The sequence below is a fragment of the Pristiophorus japonicus genome, chromosome 18, assembly GCF_044704955.1.
Source record: "Pristiophorus japonicus isolate sPriJap1 chromosome 18, sPriJap1.hap1, whole genome shotgun sequence".
NCBI lineage: Eukaryota > Metazoa > Chordata > Chondrichthyes > Pristiophoridae > Pristiophorus > Pristiophorus japonicus.
This window is the reverse complement of record NC_091994.1, coordinates 21335648-21356763: the sequence shown is the minus strand read 5'-3', so window position 1 is coordinate 21356763 and position 21116 is coordinate 21335648. Positions and strand designations below refer to the sequence as shown.

General features: G+C 44.6%; 1 protein-coding gene across 8 annotated transcripts in view; it reads right to left on the bottom strand.

Annotated features, from left to right (window-relative positions):
* sbno2b (strawberry notch homolog 2b) overlaps nt 1–21116 on the bottom strand; it is a 184904-nt gene that overhangs the window by 63565 nt on the left and 100223 nt on the right. For 7 of the 8 annotated variants that reach the window (XM_070859729.1, XM_070859727.1, XM_070859728.1 and 4 more), the window contains 4 exons: nt 12317–12457; nt 8231–8308; nt 6547–6643; nt 5410–5570 (listed from right to left, as the gene is read on the bottom strand). In XM_070859729.1, coding sequence (XP_070715830.1) covers nt 5410–5570; nt 6547–6643; nt 8231–8308; nt 12317–12457 — 477 coding nt within the window. Of the gene's footprint in view, nt 1–5409; nt 5571–6546; nt 6644–8230; nt 8309–12316; nt 12458–20673; nt 20754–21116 lie in introns of those variants that run through there. The other variant, XM_070859732.1, reaches the window with a different exon arrangement.

Sequence of the window (21116 nt, the reverse complement as noted above, 5' to 3'; positions counted from 1 at the left end):
GCCATCCAGTGACTTTTGCTAGAAGTCATGCATGGGTGGATATTTTGAGTGACAGAATCAGGCTTGACTATGATATCTCTGTGGTTGAATTGTCTGGCAAGACTCACAGTCAAGATGCACACACGAGGACTGCCTACTTGGTCCAGGTACCAGTGGGATACTGGCACTGGTTGAACCATAACCCAACACGAGTTAGTACTTTTGGAGAAAAATTGAAAAAAAAAATTGAAGTAATGTTTCACAGCAAGCACTGTGTAATTATTGCATTTTAAGAAGTAAGCTATCAAAATATTTTAAAAATAGAATTAGCTTTAAACAATTATCATTTCACTTTAATATTTTTTCCGCTGAATTTTATTGTTTAAGTGAAAGCTTAATGACATCAGCGGGGCTACTGGTTTGGAGGATTTACTATGCCAAATAGTGCGAGTAGGATAAATGAACACAGAGCTATACTCACAATATGAATGAAGCACCCAAAGTTAGTGACTCAATTTACTGAAGTTAAATTAACTCTATTGCAGTATCTCTTCCCAATCAGTTCCACTAACAATGTCATCATGCTTGCAGTATAAACAGATATAGATTGAGAAAACGTAGCTGGTAGACTTTCAACTTGCCGCCCGGATGTAAAACTGTTGTTGTGGATCGGCTTCCCTTTATAGGCCCAAGTTTCGGGGCGCGCCTAGAACGGCGCAGCCCTGACCTGGACGCCCGTTTTTCGCGCCACAAAGTGCGCCTGAAAAATACTTACCGATTCTCCAGCTCCCCTGGAGCTGGGCGTGGCGCAGCACGAGCTGTGGGGGGGCAGAGCTAGCTCCCTGCGCTGAAAACAGTGCTGGGACCTCTGCACATGCGCCCCCGGACCAGACCCGATCTCTCCCCCACCCCCGCTACCGGACCCGACTCGCGCCCGGCCCCAGACTGGACTCGCACTCCCCGACCTGCCCCCGGACCAGACAACCCCCTCCCTCCCCGGACCGGACCCGACCCCTGCTCTCCCCCCCCCACCGCCCCCGGAACGGACCAGACTCGCGCTCCCCGACCCACCCCCTGACTGGACCCGACTCGTGCTCCCCCCCATCGCCCCCGACCCCCCTCCCCCCCGGACCGGACCCCCGGCCACCTACCTGTAAAACCGGTGTTGGTGGCGGGCCCTGCCCAAAGTCTTGGGCCCGGCCCGTTCAACCTCCATCTCCTTTCTCCCCTCCCTCCTCCCCCACCTCCCTTCTCTCTCCCCTTCTCTCCCTCCCTCCCTTCTTCCCCCCCCTCCCTTCTCTCCCTCCCTCCCTTCTCTCCCCCCCCTTCTCGTCCCCTCCCTCCCTCCCCCTTCCCTCACTGTCAGAAACACAGACACTGACAGACAGAGAGTGAGAAAGACACACACAGACAGACAGAGAGATAGACACACTGACAAAGACACACTGGGGGGGGGGGGACATCCCAGCACGCTGCTGGAGGGCTCCCGGTGCTGCAGTCAGTAAGTAGAAAATGTTTTATTTATTGATTTTTAATTTTTTTTTATTTTTATAACATTTTTTTGATTGATTTATTGGTTGATTTATTGATGTATTTATCATTTATTATTGATGATGGCTCTTTATTTGCAAAACTGAAGTGTTTAATGTTTGTAAACTTCCCTTTAAACCACCACCCCCCCCCCCCCCCCGCCCCCATTCCCTATGCCTGATTTTCTAAGTGCATACAAGGTTTTTCCTGAGTGTACAAAAATCTACACTTACTCCATCCTAAATTAGTTTGGAGTAAGTTTTCACTGCCTAAACTTTTAAAATGGGCGTAAGTGGCCGGACACGCCCCCTTTTGGAAAAAAAATCTGTTCCAAACTGAAACTGTTCAAACTGACTAGAACTGGAGCAAACTAAATGCCGAGAATTGCAATTTCTAAGATACTCCATTCTAAACCAGTTGCTCCAAAAAAACAGGACCAACTCAGGCAGAAACTTGGCCCCATAGAAATTGCCCGATTTTCATTTCCATTGAATGCAAGCTGAACTCCAGTTTTATACCCGCGCAGCAAGTTGAAAATCTACTGCTGGATGTCTTTTCATCTGCATTGTCTTTAAATGAAGGTCTTGGAGCAGAGCTCCTTTTCCAAAAAGTGAACAAGAAACTTTGGGCTGGATTTTCGGTCTTGTGCTGCCTCTGTTAGTGCCCCAGAGGGGCGACGGTAAGCACTTCCGGGCTGGCAGCCATCTTCCAGTGCCCCGCCGAGACATTCGGTGCCGGTTTCGATGGGGCACGGAGCATTACAGCCTGGAAGAGGTGAGCCAGTGTGCAACGCCCCTGGTTGTGACACTGGCTCGATTCTTGGCTGCCGCCCGATCCATGCCGCTCCGTAGAGCGCTCTGCTGGGATCACCTGTGAAAGCTGGCGGTCCGAGCTGTAGCAGCTGCAGTGAGGTAAGTAATGTCCACCTCAGGTAGGTGTGATTGTTTTATACTTTTTTTTTTTGCGATTTATGTTGTGGTGGCGTGAGTTATTTATTGGGAATGTTTTTGGTGGTTTTTTTCCGTCCAGGCCTCTCTTAGAGAACTCCAAAGCTGGCTGTTTAGCTCGGGATTTTCACTTGCTCAGCTGGCTTAGTGCCCCAAAAGAGGCGTGGACCGCCTCCCTTAGCGCTCTGCCCCACACTCCGGGCCCAGCTGATGAATTTTGCTGACTGAGGCGCAAACTGTTACTGGGTGCAAACTTTACCGCCCTGCCACCATATTCCTGCCCCAAAATGAGCACAACTGAAAATTCAGCTCATAAAATTCAAATTTTTTTCCCCATGGTTGTCAGTAGCAATTTACTTTTCAGAAAAATGCCATATCACCGTTTTAGTAAACTGGACATTGAAACCGTCCTATATAACACATTATTCATCCCTTCACTCTATTGCCGACTCTCTGAAAGATCTATCCACTTACTTTCATGCTCCTGCCCTTTCCCAAAACCTTTATATTTTCATATTTATCGATTTTCCCTTTAAAAGCTGTGAGGAGTTTGGTTCTGGGAGAGCATGTCATGTCTTAACAACTCTCTGCAAAAATTTGACCCAACCTCCTATTCTGTTCTAAATTTATGCCCTCTATTTACCAACTAGAATGATACCTTTCAAACATGAGACATTGTACTAATGCTGTTAGGTTAATAATTGACGTGGTCTGTTTCAAATAGGGTCTCTGAATAGAATTTAGTTATTTAGGTAAATTGCCATTGAACTGTCATTGCCTGTACAAATTCTGTATCCACTAGCACATGCAGAATTCTTGGCAACAAATTCCCATTTTAAGTGAAGTCACAAAAAATTACTTTATTGTTTTTATTGCTGACTACTTTGCAGTCTTTTGCATGAAATGTCATGAAGAATGGCAAAAAACCCAAAACTAAGCATTCAAGAAATTTAGAGCCATTTAGAACTGTAAGATACGACAGGTATATGACCCAAGGTTAAAGTAGTGTATTATTAGTGGGGTCAAGTTTTGGCCCGAGTTGCTCCTATTTTTTTGGAGCAACTAGTTTAGAATGGAGTATCTTAAAAATTGCAATTCTCGGCATTTAGTTTGCTCCAGTTCTAGTGAGTTAGAACAGTTTCATTTTAGAACCGATTTTTTTTTCAAAAGGGGGCGTGTCCGGCTACTTATGCCTGTTTTGCAAGTTTAGGCAGCGAAAACTTACTCCAAACTAACTTAGAATGGAGTAAGTATAGATTTTTGTACGCTCAGAAAAACCTTGTCTACACTTAGAAAATCAGGCGTAAGGAAGGGAGATGGGGGGGGCGGTGGGGGAGTTTACAAACATGAAACACATCACTTTTACAAATAAAGAGCCATCATCAATAATAAATGATAAATAAATAAAAAAATAAAATTAAAAAAATAATGTAAAAAATCAATAAATAAAAACTTACGTTTCTACTCACCGACTGCATCACTGGGAGTCCTCCAACAGCGTGCTGAGACGCCCCCCCCCCCCAGTGTGTCTCTCTCTATCTCTCTCTGTCTGTGTCAGTGTCCCTCTCTCTCTCTGTCTGTCTGTCAGTGTCTCTGTGTTTCTGACAGCGATGGAGGGGGGGAGGGGGAGGAAGGGGGGAGGGGAGGAAGGGGGGGGAAGAGGAGAGGGGGAGGGAAGAGAAGAGGGAGAGAGGGGGGAGAGAGGGAGGAAGGGAGAGAGGGGGGGCGAGGGAGGGAGAGGGGGGAGAGGAAAGGGAGGGGGGAGAGGGAGAGAGAGGGAGGGAGGGAGAGGAGAGGAAGGGAGGGGGAAGAGAGAGCGGGGGAGAGGGAGAGGCTGAATGGGCCCGGTCGACGAGAAGAAGCCGGACTGAAGACTTCGGGCGGGGTCCGGCCCCAACAAGATGCCGGGCGGGCGGGCCCCGCCGAAGACGTGGAGAGGGAGCGGACCGGACCTGAAGTGGGGTGGGGTGGGGTGGGGGGGGGGGAGGGAGAAGAGCTGGAGCGGAGCGGGAGCTGGGGGGAGGGGGAGCGGCAGGCAGCGGTGCGGGAGAGAGCAGGACTGGGAGCGGGAGCTGGGGGGAGGCGGGGGGCGGGAGAGAGCCAGATCGGGAGCGGAAGCTGGGGGGGGCGGGGAGAGCCAGAGGGAGCGGGAGCTGAACATTTGGGGAGCCAGAGCAGGAGCTCAAGGAGGGAGGTCCAGTCCAATCTTCGCCGTCCCAGTGAGCCCATTCGGCCAGGGCTAGGGGCGGCGTGCTTCGGGCCTCTCCCACACAGTTTCGGGTGCCTAGAGCTACTGCACATGCGCGCCCACTGTAGGTCCCGGCACTGTTTTCAGCGCGGTATCTGGCTCTGCCCCCCCACAGCTTGTGCTGCGCTGCGCCGAGGGCCTGGATCGACCTGAGGGAGGGGAGAATACCGAGGTAAGTTTTCGGCGCGGTTTTGAGCGGGGAAAACAGGCATTGCTTACGGGGCTGCGCCGTTCTAGGCGCGGCCCGAAACTTGACCCCTATAGTCCTAGACTAGCAACCCAGAGATTATCAGCTCGAGTCCCAACATGACAAGTTGTAAAATAGAATTCAATATAAATGTATTAGATAATGTGAGGGCTCTCAGCAGAAAAAATTACCATGAAAGTTGCTAGATTGTTGCAAAATCCCAACTGGTTCTTCATGGAAGGAAACTAGCCACTCCTACACATGACTTTAATCCCACACTTAATTCAGTTGTTTAGAAAAAATGCAGTTGCTACTAAGCAAGGAGGCCCACCACTTTCTTAGGACAACTAGGAATGGGTAGTAAGCGTGGTCTTGCCAGGGTCACCCACAAACTGAGAACAAATATATAAAAACAATTTTTATGTTCCAAATGTAATGGCTTATTATAAATATAAAACCACAACACATCCTCAATATTCTTTTAGATAATCCAAAGACATGCAGTAAGTACACCATACCTGACATGCATAAATGATTGCTTCTAGTTGTAGTGCAGACAATGAACCATTTGAAATTGTCATCTGAGGAAGGCAGAGGGTGTATCTGATGTTTGGAGGTGGCACACTTGACAAAGTACTTGTTTCAACCACTCTGTCTGGGTGGCTAATTCCAATTTGAGCTGCATATGAAAATATATTTTTTTAGAAGCATAGATATTTCCACTTTAGACAGAGTAAACAACCCTTCTAAAACAATCAAAAAACAGTCATATTATTTCTATCTATTTAATAGCAGGATTATTTTAGCAGAGCTTTCTGAGACTACTTTACACCATTTACATTTGAAAATGTAGCAAACTTCTGCAAGCAGAAAGGGCGGTCATAAGGTACAAGTGTTGAGGGAGCAAGTTCCAGAGAACAGGAAAATAATGACTAAGAGAGTGGTCACTAGAGATGGTGCAGAGAACAAGGAGTAAACCAGTGTTGGAAGAGTGGAGCATATACATAGGAAAGCATGGGTGGAGATTATTGCTCAGGCAGAGTGGGGTCAAACCATGGAAGGATCTTAAGGTAAGGGCGATAATTTTAAAGTTGATTTCCACGCTATGCGAAGCTAATATGGCTCATGAAGGATGGTTGTGATTGGGGTTGTAAATTACATTCCAGATGACTTATAGTTTATGAAGGATGGAAGTAGGGAAGCTATTGGAGAAATCAAGTCTTGAGGAAATCAGGGCATGGATTAGGTTTCAGCAGCAGAAGAGGAGATAGGGGTAAAAACTGGTGTTTCAGAGGAAGAAGATGGTGGTCTTGGCAATGATCAGACAAGGGGGAGGAAGCTAATCTCAGAGTTGAGCAGTATATAATGGATTCACACCTTTGGGTGCCATGGAGGTTGACTATGAAAGAGACGTTCAAGGAAGGTGCAGTAGTTGACATTTAAAACTATCAAATATCATACCAAACTGGCACTAAATTATTACACTTCAGAACTTTTGGTCTTAATCGCTTAAATTAATTTTTATTCTTATAAATTTCATGGTCTATTTGTTGAACAGAGCAGGGTGGTTGGTGACCAAACAATACTGCAAATACTTCACAAATCTATTACAATAAATTAACCCATAGCAGTTTGTCATCTGGTTTGTCACGTACATTTGGAAGGTACATAGTCTGCATATGTTTCTGCATGTCCCAATTCTTCTGGCTCCTCATCATCAGCTTCTTCTTCCTCTTCTGGTCGTAGTGGAGTCTGTAAGAGCATCAGAAGCATCAGGATCATTCAAATGTGAAAAATCTACTGTGATACTGTGAATTTTCTTTTACCTGCTTTCTTAACAAGGTGTCACACTTTGAACCTTTAGTTCACTGCCATTTTAAAACATGAGGAACATGTGCCAAATGTAACATTTGCATAATTTCAACTTTAACTCACTGGGTAATATGGCATTTTAGAATTACAAAAAATATCATGTCCAGGACAGGCAGGTGAGATTGTTCAAAAAAAATCAGCCATTAAAAAACTGATCAGTCTGACTTTCAACATTCAAATAACAAAGCCCAGATTAGTGAGCTGGTGGGTGGCTTTGGAAGTGGCCTTCAGTGTAAGTCTGTGATACCACCAGCAAGTTGAACCTTGCATTGAGTTACAATGTGGACCAGAGTTTGAGGCTGATGTCTACAGTCACATTATGCATTGTCTCTCATCTTCCAGAGGTGTAAGAAATGACCACATTTGCCTTCCGGTGTTCTGAAATGATTCAATACAGACCATTCTTTCAGGGTAGCTTGAAAACTGGTAGTTCTTTTGTGGGGAACGGGCCGTCAATCTTCAAACAGTGCTTCTGTTACGTGTTATTAATTAACGCAACAAGTGTTGTCAAAAGGCTACTGGACATCAAGTTGCCAATCACCAGGTATGACTAGTAGCGTAAAATTTGTTAAGAGACTGTAGCTGGAACAGCATCGAGGAACCGGCTCTACTGTGTGCCAACTTAATGTAGAAGGTCTGTCAAGTGCTGTTACATCCGTCTTTCAGATGAGATGTTAAACCGTGCTCCCGTCTGCTGTCTCAGGTGGACGTAAAAGATCCCACAGCACTATTTCGAAGAAAAGCAGGGGAGCTATCACCAGTGTCCTGGCCAATATTTATCTCTCAATCAACATAACAAAAGCAAATTATCTGGTCATTATCACATTGCTGTTTGTGGGAGCTTGCTTGCAGATTGGTTGCTACATTTTCCAAATTACAATAGTGACTACACTGCAAAAGTACTTCATTGGCTGCAAAACGCTTTGAGACGTCCGGTGGTCATGAAAGGCGCTATTATAAATGCAAGTCTTTCTTTAAATGTGACAACCTTTCAAGAGTTTGCAAGGAGAGTATTATCCAAGCCACTTGTAAATTAATATATTTTTACAGCTTCATTTTCAGTTTCTTGTCTGGAAAATCAAGTCTGAAACACGAAGTTCAGGACCTGTAGATTTTGTTTGTGTCATATCAACTTTATTCTGGCTTCATGTACACATCAAGTGTCACAAAATTCTAGTATGAATTAATATTCTGAAATCTGTTTTCAAATGTTGATGCATCATTTGTCGCAGAACTACTCAACAGAATGTAGACATAGTAAATAGGGCTGAATATCCGCAATGAAATCAGCCTGATTAACTCCAAGTAAATAAAACACGACCGGGATATTCTGTAACAGTCAATACTTTGTGGCTAAATATATTTTTTAGTTAAAAGTTTTTGATTTCTTAAACTTCTCAAAAGGTTAACAGGAAAAGCATATATTACTTCTGGAATGCAAATGGAAACTACTGGCAGCAGAAATACCTGAAAAGGATGAATTAGCTCATTGTTGATTTGCAGGTGATTTGAAAATGGCTGGGTTACTGGAAATGCATGGGTAAGCTGTAAAATACAAACAGGCAGGATTCATTTTTGTGCAATAGTACACCAAAACTGCAAAGCTATTTCATATATCATGTCCTTCCAAAAAGTACAGAAACATGCAATAAGGAAGGTCTCCTGTGTCACTCCTGCTGTAAAAAAGGTCCATGTGGATCTCAGTTGAAACCTGGAATGGTCTCAGCTGTAATACTCTCCATGATCATTTATCTTCCCAACACTCACTGCCTGGGCTCCAACATGACGAATGGTCTAGGATGAAGCAACTATATCCCAAGTAAGAGTCAGCTCATTCAGGAGAGGATGGAGACAATTCTTCTATTTCAATGATGTCCTCTTAGTGATTCATTTCTAATATATAAATGTAACAAAAGAAAAGAAAGACTAGCATTTATATAGCGCCTTTCACAGCCTCAGCACGTCCCAAAGAGGGAGTGATTCCAGCTTTCTCTCCTCTCCGGGGGCAGTGTGTAAATATAAGAGCAAGCAAAGGGAAGGAACATAGGAATAGCAGTATGCCATTCAGCACCTCGAGTCTGTTCCTCCATTCAATTAGATCATGGCCGATCTGTATCTTAACTCTATGTGCCGGGGTTCAAGAACCCTTAATGCTTTTGTCTAACAAAAGTCTAGCAGTCTCAGTTTGGGGGGTGGGGGACTTGGGGAAGAATTCCAGATTTCAACTACCATTTGTGTGAAAAAGTGCTTCCTGACATCACACCTGAATGGTCTTGCTCCAATTTTAAGTATGCCCTCTTCTTCTAGACTTCCCCACCAGAGGTTACAGTGTCTGTCTATCTACCAGAGGTAATAGTTTCTGTCTCTTTACCCTATCAATTCCTTTAATCATCTTAAACACCTCAATTAGATCACCCCTTAATCTTCTATATTCAGGGGAATATATGTCTAGTCTATACAACCTGTCCTCTTAATTTAACCCTTTTAGCCCTGGTATCAAGGGAAGAAGAAAAAATATATAAATATCTTTAAAAAGAAAATATTCTCACACACATTACCCTCATCTGATTCAAAGTGATATAATGATCATAACACTTGCCACTTAATGGGCCCAAGTTTAAAATCCTCGTTATTCTCCACCGACTTACAGGTCCTGTGGCCCTCGGCGCAGCCAGCACGAGCTGTGGGGGGGGGGTGCGGAGCCAGGTCCCGGCGCTGAAAACAGTGCCGGGACATCTGCACATGCGCACTACAGTCGGCACGCAAGTGCAGTAGCTCCAGGCGCCGAACTGTGTGGGAGGGGCCCGAAGCACGCAGCCCCTAGCCCTGGCCCAATGGCGTCACTGGGGCTGCGTGAATGAGGCTCCTCCCACGGCCAGCTCCTGCTCCCCGCCCGACCAGACCCGACACCTGCTCCCCCCCCACCCCCGACCCGACACCCGCTCTCCCCCCCACTCCCCGACACCCGCTCCCCCCCGCCCCGACCCGACACCCGCTCCCCCCCCGCCCCGACCAGAGACCCGCTCCCCCCCGCCCCGACGCGAGGCCCGCTCCCCCCCCCGACCCGACACCCGCTCCCCCCCCGCCCCGACCCGACACCCGCTCCCCCCCCCGCCCCGACCCGAGACCCGCTCCCCCCCGACCCGACACCCGCTCCCCCCACCCCCGACCCGCTACCCCCCCACCCCCGACCCGCTACCCCCCCCGAACCCCCCCCTCTCTTTCCCCCCCCCCCCCCATCTCTCTTCCCCCCCCCCCCTCTCTCCCTCCCTCTCTCGCTCAGCGGCACGAACAGCTGCAGAATTCTCCCTGGCTGAAGCACTTTCACACAGGTAGGAAGATGGTTTATTTAATCTTTTCTTGGCTTATAAATGTTTATTCAGGTTGGATTTATTTGTATAATATTTGTAGAAGTATAAATAAGGATTTATTGTCGAATTTAATGAGTTCCCCCCCCCCCCCCACCACCTCGTTCTGGACGCCTAATTTGTAACCTGCGCCTGATTTTTTAATGTGTAGAACAGGTTTTTTCAGTTCCACAAAAATCTTCACTGGCGCCATTCTACTTTAGTTTGGAGTACGTTTTCACTGTGGAAACTTTCAAATCAGGCATCAGTGGCCGGACACGCCACCTTTTGAAGAAAAAATTCTGTTCTAAACTAGAACTGTTCTACCTGACTAGAACTGCAGAAAAAAAAATGTGGAGAATTGCGATTTCTAAAATAGTCCGTTCTCCACCAGTTGCTCCTAAAAATCAGGCGCGAATCATGTGGAAACTTGGGCCCAAGGTGTCACACATTACGCATCATTCTCCTGTTGAGAGTAATGCAAGGCAACCTGCCCTGAGGCCTCTACCAATTCTGCCCACTAACCATCTGGCTACCAACTTTTCCCCCTTGTCCTCTGCCAAATGGTATAGCTGAGATTGGGAACTCATTTTGTGAAATGACAACTTTCACTTTGCAGCACACCTCATCAATAGAGCAATATGTGCCACCATACAGCTTCAGATCATCATACGCTGTATCTAGATTTTTCATTCTCTTGATAATATACTATAATTATGATCTTAATACATTAACAGAAAGCCAGCTTAAGATGGCCAACAAAAAGGCCTTTGGTCATGGACAAAAACCTGAGTAATAGAATTCACTTGAATTTTAAAACTTACAGTCCATCAATATTTTACAGTTGACTACATAATCAGACAAGAAATGCATGAGTTGTACTGTTATTTCTACGAAACTAAATCTTATAATGGTGAATGGAAAAAGATCACTATTTAGATTATTTCCTTTCTCTGCAAGCCTTTTAAAGGAGATAGTTAGTATCTGTTGGGCAAAGTACTTTCGGTGTACAGTACTTCCCCCTTATATTTCCTACAGCTTGTTATTAATTAACTCCTACATGTAAGAAAGGCTGACCTACAACTCTGAGAAGGATGAGATTTTGCAAGAACAGGAACATTTTCCTTTAAATAAGAGATTTTAGCGATATTTGTAGAAGATTCTGAGGTGAGCAATATAATTTACTCTTTAAGGGCACATAATCTGGTAATTTTTCTCTCCCTTTCGAGCACAGCTCGGTCACATACAATGTTCCCTCCAATTTTTTTATCCCAAAATATATATACACTTAAAATAAATGTAAAAATCATCACATATTCAAAATTAATCAAAATAAACACAAATTGAATTTTTTGAAAAATAAATTTACATATTTTAAAGGGTCTAAAAATAAACTTTATTTCCCAGGCTTTTAAATATATAAATTATTGAAAAAAATTTATTTTTCCGTCCTTTAAAAGTCTTACACTGGCAAAAGCAGGCCTTACTCCTGCTTTTACCAGGCGTTAGAATTTCACGGTCATTCGCTGGGCACAATTTGGGAAAATAGCCCAACTCTCCGCCCACGGAGGCCCTGTTCCTGGGAATGCATGTGATCTGTTAAGAAAATTCTTGACATAATGTCAAGTTCCGTGTTTAGGCATGTGAAGCACATCCATAGGGGCCGCAAATTATGGCCCAGCAACTTTTGAGTCCACTAGCAGCTTTATTGAGGCTGGCCATGAATATTTTCTCAAGTTGAAGTTGCGACTCAACTTGTGCTCCAGCACTGGGGGGCAGATTTCCTCGTTACACCATCCTAATCACATTCTTTATAAAGAGCATTACGAGTTTGTTCCACATAGCATTTCCCCCAGAGCATTATCCAAGAGCTGGAGCTGTGCTGGTGACACATCTAATCAGTCCATCTCCACCAGTTATGCCATCCAAGTGGATCCATTTTCACTACAAGATCAGACACAGACCTCTCCAGGAGGCTATCTGTGGACTTGAGCCTCCTCACTGATAGTAGATCTCTTTGGCTGAGTATTTTAGGGAATACCATTACTGCTGCATGCCATTAACTACTTAGTGCATCACACAATTATAAACAAAGTATCAAAATGATCAAGAGTTTATTCAGTTTTGAATTTTCAATATTAAAAGCATATCACTGCTATAAAAACAAACTGTGAAATATATACAGTCATGTCTTTTCAGCACTGACCTCTATGCTGGATTCTATTCTGCTTCCATCCCAAATACTTGGAGTAAGACAATCCAGATTAAAATCATCAGTATCGGCAATATCAGGTAGTGATGGATCAGGCGAGGAGAAAAGGGAATTATCATCCATATAACTGAAATCCTGAAAAACACACAAAAAATTATGAAAGTTTGGTGAATAATGTACCATTTCCTGCTGAATGCTTGAACAAGACTTTTAAAAAAAAAAGCGACTGATTTTAATGATATAACTTTCAGCTTCTTTATAAGGTAACACAGTTGTACCTATAGGATATTACCTATAACCTAGCCCCATGGGCCAAGGTTGAACACACAAAATTATTTTGTATAATATTGCTTGTAACAAAGTTTTAAGTCACGTATTTTACTTTTAAAATTTAAAGTTCTCCGCACAGGTTCAGGAATCTAATATTTTCCTTCTTGGTGGAATAATAAAATGTCAACACTCCAGAAGCTAACAGCTGCTCTTGGGGACAAGGTCGTGTAAGCTCTGAACATTGTTAATCACACATAGACTTGAACTCATTAATAGACTGGCTATTCAAAAGTTACCATCAACTACCTAAGGAATTATTCTTAAAGTAATATCACCAATTTAGAACCTCAGACTTTAATTGCTGCTATACTTAATACTCAGCATCCGTTCGTGCTGATTTACCAGGATACACTGAATTACCTGTGTAACCTTTGCTTCTTATTTTGTTAAATAACCCTGTCCATTCATGGTTTGCTACTCAACTGCTAGATAACTCAGAATACACTTATGTATATCTATTCAGCATTCGTGTACCCAAGTTTATACAAAGCACATCTTCCTTGATGATTTGTCAAGAGTTAATTCACTCACTCAGCAGCTTGAGGATAACCTAATTGAGGGTTAGTAAACTAAATTAATTTTGATCCAGATTTAAATGCAAGGCAGTTCAGCGAGTCAGGTATTGTTCATCTCAAGACTGACACTGGCAGGCAAATCCCCAGACAATTCCTTAGTAAAGAGTTAAAGAAGGGAATTAAGGATTCCTCGGCATAGAATTGTCAGGATACGGAAACCCAGCTGTTTTACAATCTGGATTATGATAAGAAATTGTATTTAATTATAAAATAGAGGACGGTCCCTGGTGATTGGAAAAAGGTCCAAGACATGGTGGGGGGGCCTCAGAGCGTGGCAGCGAGGAGGGAGGCAAAGATCAAGGTGCAATGGGGAGGCTCGGAGCGCAGCAATGAGGCAAAGATCGGGGCACAGTGCTGAGGCCTCGGAGCACGGCAATTGGCAATGAGGTAAAGATCCTGGGTTGTGGGGAGCAGCCGATCGTGGCAGGAAGGAGAGGCCGTAACCGGCAGAATGTTTGCTTGAGGGGCCTGGGGGAGCATTTTTGCTCCTCCTGGCCCACAAGCAGAGTTATAAAAAGCACTTACCTGCTTAATTCAGCTGCTCCTCTCTACATTTGGCTGCCGCGTTTCCCAAGCCCTGGGAAACCCAGCTGGCCCGCGTTAAGTTTAAATCAGGCTCCCAACCAAACAGTGGGAGCCTGATTTAATTATTATAAGGAATTCCTGCTGAGGTAAAATGGTGACGTACGCAATGGGTTGGGGTCGCGGTGCACGATTTAACGTTTTTAACACCCCTCCCTGACCCTCTCACCCCGTCTTGACGATGGGGCGGGTGGGGGAGCGGTTAATATTGATCCCATTATTTCTGGACAAATTATTTGTTTTATTTCTGAAATCCATGTGTTTTTTATAGAGAAGCACTCATAGGATTCAAAAATACTTCTTATTTCCCCAGACAGCAAAATATCCTGACTTGAAATGCTGCTACTTGGACCCCTGAGTATTCCTTTTGTTGAAAATTAGCTATATGAATAGAAGGGCATTTTGTAATAATAAAAAGATTTACAGATAAAATTAATCTAAAACAGCTACAGCATTTTTAACAAGAAAGACTCTCTTGGAGCAACAGAGGGTCAAGAACTAGGATCCCACCCTTGTCTTCCTCCACCAAGAAGAGGGAAAACTAGACAAGACCACCCTGTCCCGCAGAAGTGCATCTTCCAATGCAGCAGCAATGTGAAATGGAGATCATCTGTATACCAGATCAGTTTCCTCTCCTGCCTCAAGGCAGAAGCATGGCAGATGTAGGCAGTCTCAAAAGGGAAAAATACACATACAAAAAAATATATAACTTTATTTAAGTAGCAAGACTTAATTTTAATTAACCTTTTAAGCTTTCAAAATGTGCCTGCACTCCATCATGTGCAATTCACAAAGAATGAGAAATATATTTAATACTGAAAATTACAGTAGAGAAGAAGCATGAATTGTTTACGGTTAGATATTTTTCCTTCTTTCTCCCTATTTCCTCTGCAACGGCATAACACCATCCCTAGGTAATGGCTGCTCCCATGCCTCTGCCAATGTTCCTCTGCACTAAGCTACTATGTAGGTTGGCGTGTACTGTGATGAATCCCACCCTTGACTTTCACTCCCCAGGCAGAAGCATCTGGCCACTGTCCTGGTTCCCCCTCCACAAAGGTACGAATCAGACCAAGAAATTACCATGTAGGGAATCACTACATACACTGGAATTCCAACACTGCTGCACTAAAGCTTCTTCAATTAATTTTTATTGAACATTTTCAGCCCAAGTATCTAAACTACAAATTTTGAATGAATAAATAAGTAATTTAAACAATTCCAATAAAGGTGGATGTTAAAAAGAAAGGCTACCACTTTCAATGCAGGACCTGTAAAAATGAAAACAAGTCGGAGCATCGCATTTATCTTGCAACAAAGTTTTAAAATCGACTATAATGAATCAGTGCAGGCATTAAAACATGGTGCAATTTCACTACGGTTTGACAAAATCTGAAGTGTTTACAACAGGTTACAGAGGCAGCACTCAATATTACTCTTAATTTGCTTCTTATCTCAGCGATAAGTGCAGAATCTAGTTCAACATCCACAGCAACTAGAATTATTTTTAAATAAAATCAGTTCATTTTTATTTCGGCCGAGTTCCAATAATCACAATTGTGTATTTAGCATATTTCACAGATTGTTTTGCCTGACTGACTACATTGCTAAAGCAAGCACCGAAACAGTTCTTGGAAATATTTTCACAACTCTGAGGATTTTACAGGATATGGGAATTATTGACCAATCAACTGCAAACACATGGGTAGACTCTATTTAGATCTTTTCCTGTCTGTTATGTTTGTCAAGTACAGAAACAGCGAAACAGGGTGAACGTCCCTATCAAGAAAATTCCACATATAGCAGAAGGCCCACATCCAACGAAGAAATGTTAATGCCAAACATAATAAGTCTTTACATATTTAATAACTGAAACTCTCCAGAGAAGAAACTCCGCTTTAGTTTCATGTTTTCTCTGTTTTACAGAAATAATGTTTTTTCAAAATAAAGAAATAAAGCATATGCATTGATAAAAAGCTACTGAACAAATGTAGCTCATCTACCCCAATACCAGTACTTTATGCCTCATCCTGAATTTGTTTTGCTCTATCAAATTGCAGGTTTCAAATATTGTTACCAAATTTGGGCGATTCTACTTAAAAGCATATTTTACAGGAGCAAATTCCATTTAGGAAGAAAGGTCCGCAACTGAACCAGTAACTTGTCTGTTCTTTCCACAGATGCTGATCGATTGCTATGTGTCTTCAGCATTTTCCATTTTTGTTTCAGATTTCTAGCATTTTGCCATTTTTTTCTCATTTCTATATTACTAGATCCATAATAGATGCAGGATGTTACACTTACTACCCAATTTCCCACCCAGCGACAAAGTATTGTCAATGATGTATTTTGGCTTTGTGCTCTTCTCTTCTTACCTACATAAATGCGTCATCGTCAGTCACAGAAGATGATTATAGGTTATTTAATTGATGAGTTGGTTAGTGATAACTGGTTCTACATTAATAATTGTAGGTAATTGAAGACTTGGCTTGAAGTAGGCGAGCATACATGACGGAAACTTGTGATGCCGACTTGTTATAGAAAGTCTTGTATAAGATATGCATTCTCAAGTCCATCTCGTAACATGAGACAATCTCTCCAGAAATTATTTCTATGTTTGAAAAGCATAAACCCTTTTTGAAAAAGGATCATCTTAACATTGAAGCTGGGTGGAAGGATTTTGTTACAATGTCTGTTATTATATTAGTCTGGATCCAAGTATTTCTGGGCAGCCATTCACCCCTAACAATATATTTAATCCAAATATTCAACTCCAATTGAAAATAATTTAAGGAGGAGCTGATAGTAAAAAGCATAAAATAGTAAATCAGTTTATCAGTAGAACTATTATATATTTAAATGATTTTTTTTCCTAGTATATTCCAGTATTTCTGTACAAGGGAATAATTTTACTCCTTGGAATATAACCAAGATTGATAAAAATATTATAGCTGCCAAAAGACAATAGTGTGGTACAATTTTGAATATGCAACCAGCTGATTTTAAAAATGTGCTAATGTCGCACAATGAGATTTCACCCCAATTATGCCAAAAATCACAAATGAATTATAACTGCCATGTCTCCCAAGTTGAACCAGCAGCACACTGTGGACAAATCTAACCTTAACTCCTCACCACTCTCCACCCTATTACCTTATGATACAAGTTAGATTAAATCTCAATCTATTGTGTGTTTGACTCCCGTTCTAAGGGCCAGAAATTCGGTTGGTTAGCGCCACCATTAGCGGCGCTAACAGGGCACTAAACACCTCCCGCCCAAGCGCCGTGCTGTCAGTGCCTGCCGTGAACTTCAGTGAAGGTTTCGTGGCAGCGCTGACAGTCTGCACTGCGCTCGCTAGTGCCGCCCACTCGGTGACATCACGTTTGCAAATTCAGTCTTTCGCCTGTCGTAGTGCCTGCCGCTGAGACCGGCAGGGGAAAGCAGTTGGCCAGCGACGATCCCAGGGCGGTATCGCCCGGACTGCAAGTTAAGTGCTGAAATTTCACTTTTTCAACTTTTATTTATTTGTTGCAGTAGTGGGGAAGTGTGGGTGAGGTTTAATGAATTTTTCAACGTGTTTTTTTTTTCATGTTTAGATGCTAGGATGTCGACATCCTAGCGTCAAAAATTGAGTAGGCCTCCTGCGCTATCGTTCCGTTAGCACCCCGAAGAGGAGTGTGGAACGCTTCTCTTAGTGCTCCTCTGTGCTCTTGGGGCGATACAACTGAATATCCCACTTTGAGGCGGTAGACATTTCCCAGTGCTAAAGGTAGCGCCCTGGCACCGTCACCATCTCAAAGCGGGCCATATCGAATTTCTAGCCCTCAGTTTATAATATGTACAGTCAGAACTGTGTGGGAAATAACATTGTGAATAATACATAAAATAGTCAATTTACGATGATATAGATTGATCCTGTGGAGCTCACCAATAATAGTGACACATTTTAAACATTATATTTGATAGATGTTAAACATGGTATTTATATGTAGTGCAGAGGGGTAGAACAAAAAGTTCCATGGGGGAAGAGAGGTGAGTGTTTGGGGTTGGGGAGTGACGATGCTGTCTTTTGGACTCCTGCCTGCTGGAAGTCATGAAAGAAAGCTGAAATGAGGACAGATGATTTTAGATTTTTGTTATGCTTTAAGGCTCTCGCCCATTCCACCCCGAGTATAATTCCAACCAGCCACTATGTGGCCAGGTGAAAAACACACATACAAATTAATAGGCTGCATCCTCAAAATATCAGGATGGCCAGGACTTTGATGAACAACATTTTCTATTCTTGAATGTGTCCTTTATCCTGTACAGGGCGTTGGTGAGACCACACCTGGAGTACTGCGTACAATTTTGGTCTTCTTGTTTAAGAAAGGATATACTTGCAATGGAGGCAGTTCAGAGAAGGTTCACGGGGTTAATTCCTGAGATGAAGGGATTGTCTTATGAAGAATAGTTGAGCAGGTTGGGCCTATACTCATTGGAGTTTAGAAGAATGAGAGGTGATCTTATTGAAACATACAGAATTTTGTGGGGGCATGATGGGGGTGGATGCAGAGAGGATGTTTCCCCTCGTGAGGGAGTCTAGAATTAGGGCCATAGGCCCCAAGTTTCGACATGATTTGCTCCTGATTTTTAGGAGCAACTGGTGTAGAACGGAGTATCTTAGAAATCGGAATTCCCGTCATTTAGTTTGCTCCAGTTCTAGTCAGTTAGAACAGTTTCACTTTGGAACAGAATTTTTTTTCAAAAGGGGGCGTGTCCGGCCACTTACGCCTGTTTTCAAAGTTTCGTCAGTGAAAACTTACTCCAAACTAACTTAGAATGGAGTAAGTGAAGATTTTTGTACACTCGAAAAAACCTTGTCTACACTTTAGAAAATCAGGCGTAGGTTACAAATCAGGCGTAGGGAATGAGGGGGGGGGGTTTAAAGGGAAGTTTACAAACATTAAACACTTCAGTTTTACAAATAAAGAGCCATCATCAATAATAAATGATAAATACATCAATAAATCAACCAATAAATCAATCAAAAAAATTAATAAGTTATAATTTTTAAAAAAAATCAATAAATAAAAAAATTTCTACTTACCGACTGCAGCACCGGGAGCCCTTCAACAACGTGCTGGGATGCCCCCCCCCCCCCTCCAGTGTGTCTCTGTCAGTGTCTCTATCTCTCTGTCTGTGTGTGTGTGTCTCTCATTCTCTGTCTGTCAGTGTCTGTGTTTCTGACAGCGAGGGGAGGGGGAGGTAGAGGGAAAGAGGGGGGGAGCAGAGGGAGGGATGGGGGAGAAGGGGGAGGGATGGGGAGAAGGGGGAGGGATGGGGAGAAGGGGGAGGGATGGGGAGAAGGGGGAGGGATGGGGAGAAGGGGGAGGGATGGGGAGAAGTGGGAGGGATGGGGAGAAGGGGGAGGGATGGGGAGAAGGGGGAGGGATGGGGAGAAGGGGGAGGGATGGGGAGAAGGGGGAGGGATGGGGAGAAGGGGGAGGGATGGGGAGAAGGGGGAGGGATGGGGAGAAGGGGGAGGGATGGGGAGAAGGGGGAGGGATGGGGAGAAGGGGAGGGGGAGAAGGGGAGGGGGAGAAGGGGAGGGGGGAGAAGGAGGAGAAAGGAGATGGGGGGGGAAAGGAGATGGGGGGGATGGAGATGGAGATGGGGGGGATGGAGATGGAGATGGGGGGGATGGAGATGGAGATGGGGGGGATGGAGATTGGGGGGGGGGAAAGGAGATTGGGGGGGGGGGGGGAAGGAGATTGGGGGGGGGGGGGGGGAGAAAGGAGAAGGGGGAGGGAGGCTGAACGGGCCGGGCCCGAGACTTCGGGCAGGGCCCGTCCCCAGCACCAGATTTACAGGTAGGTGGCGTTGGGTTGGGTCGGGTCGGGGGGAGCGCGGGTCGGGGGGGGTGGTGGAAGGGAGGTCGGTTTGGTTCGGGTCGGGGGGAGGGAGGGAGAGGGAGGTCGGGTCGGGTCCAGTCCGGGGGGGGGAAAGCGGGAGTCGGGTTGGTGTCAGGTCCGGAGGCGGGGGCGGGGGAGCGGGAGTCGGGTCAGGTCCAGTCCGGGGGCAGGGGAGCTGGAGTCGGGTCGGTGTCGGGTCCGGAGGCGGGAAGCGGGAGTCGAGTCGGGTTGGGAGGAAGCAGGAGCTGGGCGTGGGAGGAGCCTTATTCACGCAGCCCCAGTGAGGCCATTCGGCCAGGGCTAGGGGCTGCGTGTTTCGGCCCCTCCCACACAGTTTTGGGCGCCTGGAGCTACTGAACATGCGCGCCCACTGTAGCGCGCATGTGCAGAGGTCCCGGCACTGTTTTCAGCGCAGGGACCTGGCTCCGCCCCCTACAGCTCCTGCTGTGTTGCGCCGAGGGCCAGAGGACCTGCAGGGAGCTGGAGAATCTGGAGGTTTTTTTTAGGCGCACTTTGTGGTGCGAAAAACGGGCGTCCAGGTCGGGACTGCGCCGTTCTAGGCGCGGCTCGAAACTTGAGCCCGTAGTTTCAGAATAAGGGGTCGCCAATTTAAAACGGAGATGAGGAGGAATTTCTTCTCTCAGAGGGTCGTGAATTTTTGGACTTCTCTACCCCAGAGAGCTGTGGAGGCTGGTCATTGAATATATTTAAAGTGGAGATAAGACAGATTTTTGAACGATAAGGGAGTCAAGGGTTATGGGGAGTGGGCAGGGAAGTGGAGTTGAGGCCAAGATCAGATCAGCCGTGATGTTATTGAATGGTGGAGCAGGCTCAAGGGGCCAAATGGCCTACTCCCGCTCCTATTTCTTATGTTCTTATTTGTGTTTGCTCTGAAATCATGTTTTAAATATTAATATTTTGTTTTGCTTAAAAATGTGTAAATATTTTCAAAATGACCAGAAGATATACATTTTATATACTTCCGTTATGGGGTACAGCTTCCAGTTTGAGGCTAGCGGGCAGAACTGCTCATGTTTCTTGCAGCTCAATACCACCCATGCACATTATCTTGGAATCTTGATACCTGTAGCAATAAAATGACAGAGGAGGAGTAAAGTAGAGTAGCCTGACAGCAGAAGAAGAGATATTCCACTGCAGAAGCATCGCAGGCTCTGCTACAAGCAGGAAGAACGTCTGAGTGACCCATGTGACAAAACAGTGTACCTTCCGACTCACTATGAATAACACCGTGGGAAATCAAGTAGTTAACATCACTCTCAGTTATCTATCTTAGATGGCAAGCAAGAACATGCACCATATTAAGAAACATAGAAAATAGATGCAGGAGTAGGCAATTCGGCCCTTCGAGTCTGCACCACCATTCAATATCATGGCTGATCATTCACCTCAGT